At 47.2% G+C, this 9,712-nt stretch overlaps 1 protein-coding gene across 6 annotated transcripts in view; it reads left to right on the forward strand.

Annotated features, from left to right (window-relative positions):
• LOC102234049 (arf-GAP with GTPase, ANK repeat and PH domain-containing protein 1-like) overlaps nucleotides 1-7,472 on the forward strand; it is a 59,962-nt gene extending 52,490 nt beyond the window's left edge. For all 6 annotated transcript variants that reach the window (XM_023329444.1, XM_023329445.1, XM_023329441.1 and 3 more), the window contains 2 exons: nucleotides 5,625-5,874; nucleotides 5,954-7,472. In XM_023329444.1, the coding sequence (XP_023185212.1) occupies nucleotides 5,625-5,874; nucleotides 5,954-6,163 (460 nt within the window). In that variant the 3' untranslated portion in view covers nucleotides 6,164-7,472. The remainder of the gene's footprint in view (nucleotides 1-5,624; nucleotides 5,875-5,953) is intronic.
• Nucleotides 7,473-9,712: the final 2,240 nt, after the last annotated feature.

Genomic DNA, 9,712 nt, shown 5'->3' on the forward strand with positions numbered 1-9,712 from the left:
CCGATCAGCTGGGAAGGACAAGATGGGACACGAGTCACATGACACGGAACCAGAACCCCCTGCAGGGTCCAGATGGACCAAAGACGCTGCTCAGGCAGATGGACTTCCTGTTCAGACGGATGGACTTCCTGCTACATAAAGCTGATTGTTAAATCCTCCTAAATGGACCCGTCCTGAGCGTCCTGAGCCCGGTCTGCAGGCGGTGGACCATCAGGATGTTTCCAGGAGGAAGTAGTTCTGAGTGACACGTCAGCATCAACGCCGTGCGGTATAAATAACTTTCCCCTCCATGCAGATCCAGACGGGGCTCCATGGCGCTCTGCAGCCCCCGTTAGCCGGTCGCTCTGCGGCCCCCGTTAACCGACCCCTCTGCAGCCCCCGTTAGCCGGTCGCTCTGCAGCCCCCGTTAGCCGGTCGCTCTGCGGCCCCCATTGGTCGATCCCTCTGCGGCCCCCGTTAGCCGGTCGCTCTGCGGCCCCCGCTCCTCCTCCGCCCGGCTGCAGCGCTGAGGAATAATTGGCTCCTTGGTTCTAATTCATCTGTAAAGGAAGCTTGATTAGATTAGTCCTAATGGACGTTATTTTGTACATGGCTGCCCCGCCGCCCCCCACTGCCCCGCCGCCCCCCCGCCCCGCTCGCCTAACAAGCCCTCCAATTTACTGTTGACATTAAGCCTCCGACTCGAGCCAATCAGCAGCTCATTCATCGCCTGTCATGGCGGCCAGGTTATGCTAATGCGGACTAAAAGCACAAACTAAAAGCGCGTTCTTTATGCCTGAGTCATCAGATTAACCCCCCCCCCAGCCTTCCTCTAATAATGAAGAAATAAATAACCCCCCCTCCCCTCCCCCCCGGCCCACAGAGCAGCAGCAGGACGGCCGCCGTCCCGCCGTGGGCGCTGATGTGTTTGGACTGAATGGGTTCACGGCGAGCCGCTGGTGAACACTCAGCTGATCCCACCGCCACGGAAAAGATGGCCGACCGCAGGACGGAGGCCTGGAGGAGACAAACCCAGCAGCTGGCTGGGAGTCCAGATTATCCTGCAGTCAGACTAATGAAAAACTGAAAAGGTTCTGATGGTTTGATACCTGAAAAGGTGTGAAAATAATAATAATAATTATAATATCTACTGCAGTCCAGACATCTGGATCATTTTAATACAGTTTATTGTTATAATAATAATAAACTCTTAGTTTTTCTTCTGTAATCGTCTTTCATAAAACATTTGATATTCAAACTAGACCTGACTTTATATATTTATTAAAATCTTCAGTTTCCTGATGAATAAAAATATTTATGAACTAGAAGACCTGAAGCTTCAGCGCGGTGTCAGCGGATCGTCTATAAACGTCTGTGGGGTCCGCTCTGAAGGAACCGTTCTGGGTTCCCCTGTGTTTCGGATCACTGAGGACCTGTTCCTGGGGTCCCCGGGTTCCTCCTGGTCCCTCAGGACGCTCTGGTCTCTCCGTGTCCCCAGGTTCCTCCCGGTCCCTCAGGACGCTCTGGTCTCTCCGTGTCCCCCGGTTCCTCCGGGTTCCTCAGGACGCTCTGGTCTCTCCGTGTCCCCCGGTTCCTCCCGGTCCCTCAGGACGCTCTGGTCTCTCCGTGTCCCCGGGTTCCTCCGGGTTCCTCCCGGTCCCTTAGGACGCTCTGGTCTCTCCGTGTCCCCGGGTTCCTCCGGGTTCCTCCCGGTCCCTCAGGACGCTCTGGTCTCTCCGTGTCCCCCGGTTCCCCCGGTTCCTCCCGGTCCCTCAGGACGCTCTGGTCTCTCCGTGTCCCCCGGTTCCTCCGGGTTCCTCCCGGTCCCTTAGGACGCTCTGGTCTCTCCGTGTCCCCGGGTTCCTCCGGGTTCCTCCCGGTCCCTCAGGACGCTCTGGTCTCTCCGTGTCCCCCGGTTCCTCCGGGTTCCTCAGGACGCTCTGGTCTCTCCGTGTCCCCCGGTTCCTCCGGGTTCCTCCTGGTCCCTCAGGACGCTCTGTGACATGTAGTTAATTACCAGAGGAGGTGTCTCCTACTTCCTGCCCCCCTGCTGCTCGGCTCCTCTTTAGTATCCGTGCAGCATCAGTGGAGCGTCTCGTTTCAGCCCAGGGATCGGCTTCCCGTCGCTCCGGCCCGTTCCTCCTCCTCCTCCTCCTCCTCCTCCTCTTCGCCTCATCTGCGCGGTGGCAGCTCCGTTAACCCCTCGTCTCCTGCGCCGGCCTCTTTTTAATTATCTGAGCCCATCCGAGGACTGCTAACGACCCGCTAATTGATTTCAGCCTCTCTCTCCCGGCTCCGGTGAAGGTGGAGCCGAGTCGGCGGCCCTCACCTCTTCTGGCAGGGATTCATCTCTAAAGCACATTAGGTCCGGCAGTTAGCTGATGCTCCATCTATCCGCCTATTAATCTATTAATTAGAGGGCTAATTAGGCCAGAAGAGCAGCCTGACACCGTGTCACTCTGGACCCGCCGCTCATTACCTCCCACAGCCTCGCCACGGAGCTAATGGAGGCTCATCCAGCTGCTGGGGAACCAGAACCAGAACCACAAGAACCAAAAACCAGCAGAGAGCTGAGCAGGAACGGGTTGCCAGGTTGGACTGTCGCTACCATCTGGACCCGTCTGGATTTAGGAAGAGTTGAGAGTTCAGAACATTTCCAAACAGCATCACTGTGAAGCAGAAAACTTTAATGAAATGATCAGTTAATTTACTGTAGAATCAATCGATCATCAATGATTAGCATTGATTAGGTAACTTTAAAACAGGAATGATAGAAAATATCATGATTTACAATAAAACACAAACACCCAGAAAACTCCTGGTACCGGTCCTGGTTCCGGTTCTGGTTCTGGTTCTGGTCCATAACAATATAGATTTTGTTTTATAGTTTGTATTTTTGAATAGTTTGAGTTTTCTGTTCTGACTGTAAATGTCACATCTGCTTCAGGATTTTCTATTTTCTGACATTTTTCAGTTTTTATTCCTCAGATTTAATTTGCAGTTGATCTTTAATTAATTTCTAAATAATTATTTTTTAATTTCAGTCCAGATTTATATTGATCATTTCTGGTGAATCAGTTTCAGTTTGGATTCTTGTGTTTTTTGTTGCTCTGATGTTTTATTTATGGCCTGTTGTTGATTCTTCATCTCTAGTTTTAGTGGCTCTGTCTCTTCTGAATAATCTGGATTTAATCCATATGTCCTAGTCAAAGTATTTTCTCTGAAGCATCATTAGTGGATAAATGATTCTCTGGGTTTGTTTCTGTCGCTGCGACTCGGTGAGTTTGGCTCTGGTTGTCGGTTCAACGCCCTCAGGAAGCGCCGTGTGTCCAAACAGGCAGACAAAGCAGCCGCTGGGGGGGAACACACACACACACACACACACACACACACAGTGAGAACCGTTGGAACTCAAACAACAGGCAGGAAGTCAGAGATGCTCAGTGGGCCCAGCGCGGTGCCCTGAGGAACGCCAAACAGAACCAGAGCTAATGAAGCTGTCAGTCAGCAGGTCAAAGGTCAAAGGCTTCAGAGACTGGAGAATCCAGGACAGATCCCAGTTTAATCCCAGTTTAATCTGGGAGTTTCTTTTCTCTGTTGTTGTTTGTGGAAACCTTTTCAGGAACATTTAGTCTTTAGTTTTTAGTTTTTAGTTTGAGTTCAGGGATTTTTACTGGTTTCTGTTCATTTTGATCATTTTATTGAAACGTTCAGATGAATCTGATCTGTAACAGGAACAGAACCAGCAGCAGCCGTCCTGCTACAGATCCACTGCAGCTCACACACACACACACACACACACACACCACCACCCCTCTGGGCTGCGCTTGACATATTTGCATTGTGTGTGTGTGTGTGTGTGTGTGTGCGCACGTGTGTGGGTGTGTGTGTGTGTGTGTGTGCGTGTGTGTGTGCGTGTGTGTTTTCCTGTCACAAGCGATCTCACTGGGACTCGTGTTTAATTATCTACCCAGCATGCCTTGGTGCTGAAAACACAGCACTTCCTCTAATGGGATGTGAAAAGGGACACACACACACAGATTAACACACAACCTGAGAGTGTGTGCTGCAGACACGTTAACACACACACACACACTCGGCGTGGTTAATTAGTGCAATTAGCCTCTCCAGTGTCCAGAGCTGTGTTTTCAGGAGTCGTTAAGTCGAGACGGAGACTCGCTGTTTACTAAATACACGCCTGGAAGTTCACACACACACACACACACACAGGCAGATTACATCACAGTGATGCTAATTTCCATTAAAATGTGTTAGAAATATTCAGTAACGGTTGTAAACACATCAGAACAAGACGAGGTTCAACTTCAAAATGGCTGAAAACCCATCATGATATTAACCGATCAGATCATCAATATCGATGATTATTAGTTAGATTTAGTGTTAAACATCTGAACCGCCGTCAGTCTGCTGATGTTTCCTGTTTTATCTTGTTTCTCTATTTTTAAAGTTTCCAAACCTGAAACTGCTGCTGCGCAACTGACCCAGAAGGCTGTTGCTAGGCAACCACAGAGCGAGTGAGTTAGTTGATCCACAGCTAGCTCTGTTAGCCCTGAGCTGTTGAGCGGCTGCAGTCTCTCCTCTGACTACATCCCCCAGAATGCCGTGCGGTCCTGGATCTCTCAGTGTAATTATTGAACGTCGACTCAGACGGGTCGCCTATTGATCACGTTTCCATGGCGACCTGTAGGGTTATTGGTGTCCGGTGTTTCTGGACGCCTGCCGGCTCTTAGCAACTCCAGAGGAGGAAGGCATGCGTCTCCTGGTCCCACGGCTCACACTTCCTCCCAGAGTCCCGCTGGGCGCTCACACACACACACACACACACACACATATATAACACACACAGTTACTGACTCTCTCTCTCCGGGACTCCTCCTCCAGGCTTTGTCCGCGGGCTTTGGGCCGTGGTCGGAGCCGGCCTCTCTGGTCTCTGGGTCGGGGCAGGAAGGAGGAACCTGGGGACATTCCGCCATGCTAGGCGCCTCCTTGCCCCCCCACATGCCCCTACTGCCCCTGTGTTGCCCCCCAGCAGGCGCTGGTATCCAGGAAGAGAGCTAATGAGATCCAGAGCCGTTCCCACACCGATCCATCGGGTCTCAGGAACGGTTCAGAGAGAAACCGGTTCAGGATGAGAAATTTGGTACCAAACGTTCCCATCCTTCAGTCTGCAGCAGGAAACGGCTCAGAACCGGACCGATCCGCCGGGCCGTCCAGACTGATCCCTGCTGGCTGAGTGAGAATCTGTTCACAGGAGGGATTAGAGGTCAGATTAGAGGTCAGATTAGAGCCACTGCTGTGGATTAGACAGATGATGATCCTGGATCGGTCATCGATTCTTCCTCCTGCCTCTCAGATTGAGAAACGTTTCCTCACCGCCGTCTGTAACTGGACCTGTCGACCCGATACAGATTACAGAGGGGATGACCTTTGACCTGAACCTCAACATAGAGATGGCAGCATTCAGCTTCTATGCTCCACAGATCTGGAACAAACTTCCATAAAACTGTGAAAGCCTGACTTCCTGTTTGATGTTTTTATGAACACTTTGATCTGTTTCTGTTTTATTTCTCTCTCTGATGTCTGGTAGCGTTCTGATGACCTGTGATGTCATGTCCTGTCTCCAGGGAGGAGCGTGAGCGTTGGATCCGGGCCAAGTATGAGCAGCGTCTGTTTGTGGCGGCGCTGCCCGGCGCCGACCCGCCTCTGGGCCAGCAGCTGCTCCGCGCGGCGGCCGAGGAGGACCTGCGCGGCGTGGTGCTGCTGCTGGCCCACGCCTCCCGCCAGCAGGTCAACGACACGTTCGGCGACGGCTGCTCGCCGCTGCACCTGGCCGCGCACAAGGGCAACGTGGTTCTGCTGCAGCTGCTGGTCTGGGTGAGCCTCCTCCGGGTCAGACGGGGCGGGCCGGGGCTCCGGCCGGACCCAGTCTGACCCGGTTCCGCTGTCTCCGCAGTACGGCGCAGACCTGACGGCGAGGGACGCCCACGGGAACAACGCCATGGCGTACGCGCGGCAGTCCGGCAGCCAGGAGTGCGTGGAGGTTCTGGCCCAGTACGGCGGCGCCGACGAGCGCTACGCCCTGATGACCACGCCCAACCTGCCGCGCCGCAACGCCAACCGCAACAACAGCTGCAGCAGCCTGGGCAGCGCCGCGCTCATCTGACCGCCACCATGATGGGAAACGGGTCTCTTACCTCATCGGCCAATCAGAATCCAGGAACACATCCCACAACACCCATCTCCATGGCGACGAGAGGAGAACCGACCAGGTCCAGGCCTGGTGGGACGGGAGCTTAGACTCTGTTTTATTTAAGGAGTTTCCCCTGCTGGGAGTGTGAGAGTGTGTGTGTGTGTGTCTGTGTGTGTGTGTGTCAGAGTGTGTGTGTCAGAGTGTGTGTTGCTGGACCAATGGGAGAGCGTTCCTGGGCGTTCCTGGGAGCCTCCAGGCTCAGGACCGTCAATGTTTCTGATTGGTTCATTTTGTCCAAACGGACCAAGGGAACGTCGTCTGACGAAGGGCTGTTTCTTCTTCTTCTGTAAATACTGCGCCTCTGTCCTCAGTTCCTGTCACGGTCGCCGTGACAACGAGCACAAACAGGAAGTAGTTGAGTCTGTCGGTGTGGTTTGGTTTGGGACTCAAGCAGGACGTTCTGGACGATCTGATTGGCCAAGTCAGCAAGAGGTCAAAGTGCAGCAGCATATTGGAGCCATTAGAGATAAAGACATACGGAGTACATCTCTGCCAACAAACTGATTTAAAAATGAGTCTTCTCAGCTCCAAAAGTCAAAAATGTGCAGGAATAAAAATCAGAAATGCTTCATTTTTTTTCAAGATTAATTTCAAACTTTGAGAGATTTTTGGCAGAAATGTACTCCGTATGAGAGCCCAGTGGTTGATCCAAACCGGAGTTGATCCGGACGGTTCTGGATCCTGAAGCTCATCTGAACACGGATTCGGAACGCCGTTAGCTTCCTCTGCTGACGTTTATTTAGCTAGCAGAAGTTTAACTTCAAACATTTTTAAACCTGTTTGGTTCGTCAGCCATTTTGCTGGTATCCATGGTAACCTGAAGAGGCTGGCGTTTCTCCTATTAGCCTCAGGCCTAGTCAAATCACTCCTGGTGTTTGTAGAAAGTGTCGACTGAAAGCCAAGGGAGCCTCAGGAAGAACGCTCTGTCTAGAAATCCTAACCTAGATGTTGCTGCAGCAGGTGAGTCGTTCTCAGCTGGATTCTCTGATTTCACGGCTCTAAAATCAAACTTTCTCCTCTTGCCTTTTTTTTATGATCCCAGAATCACACAAACTGCTTCTCCATGCATTCTGTGTGAACAATGTCTATGTTTTGACTTTCAGTCCAACCAGAACCAGAACTACAACAAAGTATTTGGGCCATTATAGATAAAAACAAAAAAAAGATATTGAGAGAAAAAACTTGTCAGATTAATATCAGAAATTTTCTGGAAGTCTAAATATTTTTGAGGAAAAATTCAGAAGTTTTGAGATAAATTTCACATATTTTTTTTTTTAGAAAAAAGAAATATGTTCTGAGCTTGTAAAGGTGAACATTTTCCATTTGAGTTAAGATCAATCTCAAAGTTTTTTTCTCACTAATGTGACTTGAGCTCAGAAAATATTATTTTCTTCTAGAAATGTTCTAATCTCAAAATGTCTGAGTTTTTGGTGTAAATTGTGATGTTAGGATTAGGGTTCCCTGATCAGGAAGAGTTTAACTGAATTTATGTTTATTGAAACTCACAGCTTATATCCATCATCACAGCACAGCTTGGTTTAAAGGGAAATTTCCAATAGCTTTATGAGTAAAAGTTGTTTATATTTTGACTTCATAAGTAATAAAGCAACTTATAGGAGAAAATATCATTCAGTAAAAATGTGTCCAGGAAGTTGGATATCATTATTTAGTTTACGTAATATAAGATACATTTTGTGATTCAGCTTCAAAAATTGTGACAGTTGTGAAATACAATAATAAGAATTATTTTAGCAGAAAAAAGTTTACAGGCCAAGAAAGATGGCTAACATCAGTTTTACTGCGTTAAAAAGGGAAGCTAATGCTAACTGAGCTCTGAGTTACCTGGACAATAAACAGAAAAGCTGCTGAGTTATTATCCCTGTTAATAAGATTTATATTTTATTGTTTACACTCTGAATACAAAATGTTGTAAATTGGAGAATGAAGCACCGTGTGATGATGTAGCTACTGATTAGCCTGTTAGCTTAACATCGCTAACTGATCAAAGCTGCTGGCTAGCTTACTGTTTCGACATTAAATTAATTCCGTTGATCTCTAATTCATCTTTACATATTTTTGTACATTTAAAGCCATATTGAACATTTGGCTAAATTTATAGAATAAATCATAAACATCTGAATTTAGTTATTACTGTCAAAACAGCAGAGCCACCTGGCGGCCACTGCTTAGCTAGCAGTAAAATGAAATTAGCAATGAAAGGAGCAGCAAGCAGTGGCTGAGTGAGACGAAGCTAACAGGAAAGAGCTGCGTTTGTAAAAACCACGTCGTCATTCTGGTGACTTTCTGTTTACAACATTATCAGGTCAGTTTGTTCACATTTAATAAGCCAAAAATCAGGTCGGCTCATTTTCATTGTTAGCGTCAAAACTGCCGAGTCATTTCCCAGCTAGCTTCATTAGCAGACTAGACTTCCCCATCAGTTTTTATTCCACTAGAGTTTTTTCCTTAATGCTAAATATAAAAAGTTTTAACAGTTTGGGACTAAATGCCAGCATAAAGCAACAGCCAGTAATTTATTAGTATAATTATGCATGTTTGTTAGCAAATGCTGCTAACAGGCGCCGTCGGTAAAAGTGATTTCTTTTGGTTTCTGGGTCATACACTTTAAACAAAGCAAAATAATAAATGAGTTTTTATTTTAATTTATCGTATTGGAGCCTCTTTCAGTTTCAGACGGTTCTGTTATAAAACCTGTAAAATGATTGTTTTGCTTCTGGAAAGCAGCGGCGGCGGTGTAGATAATAAAACCTGTTAAATGATGTAGAAATGTTTCTGTGCTAGACTTTAATTATGACTTTAATAACTTCCCTCCAACCTCCATCTTATTTAAACTCCCACAGAAAAACCTTTTTGTACATTTCCTCCTGAGGTCCATCCGCTTTTTATCCTGTTTTAAAATCCAGACCGTTCTTGTTCTTGTTGTCACTGTTATTCTAATTATTATTGTTATTATTATTATTAAATTTTGTTGTACAGTACCAATGTTGAAAAGTTCTACCTAATGCAGAATCTTCTACTGTAATTTGTCTCTTTTCAATAAAGACAGGAAAATGCTTCTTATAAACTGAATATGTGAGACTTTATTAATTAACTCGGGAATATTTCCTGTTTTTAGAAACATGAATATTAGACATAAATGTTTGCTGTGAGGTTAAAATCATCCTGACATTCTTACAAACTTCACAGCATTTCTTAAATGTACATTTTGATTTTTTTTAAAAATCATTAAATTGTGCAGATTTGCCAGTGAAATAAAATTTGACAGTAAGTGAGTTTTATTTCCTTTAACTCTGCGGAGTTTAAAATGTTTCAACTGAAAAGCGAAGATTTAATTAATTTCATTTAGATTTTTAAAACCAAGTTTTATTTTCCTGCTCCTCTGTTCAGAGATATGAGTTTTATATTTATTGTAGGGCATAAACACTTTAAAATTGTATGTTG

The sequence above is a fragment of the Xiphophorus maculatus genome, chromosome 24, assembly GCF_002775205.1.
Source record: "Xiphophorus maculatus strain JP 163 A chromosome 24, X_maculatus-5.0-male, whole genome shotgun sequence".
NCBI lineage: Eukaryota > Metazoa > Chordata > Actinopteri > Cyprinodontiformes > Poeciliidae > Xiphophorus > Xiphophorus maculatus.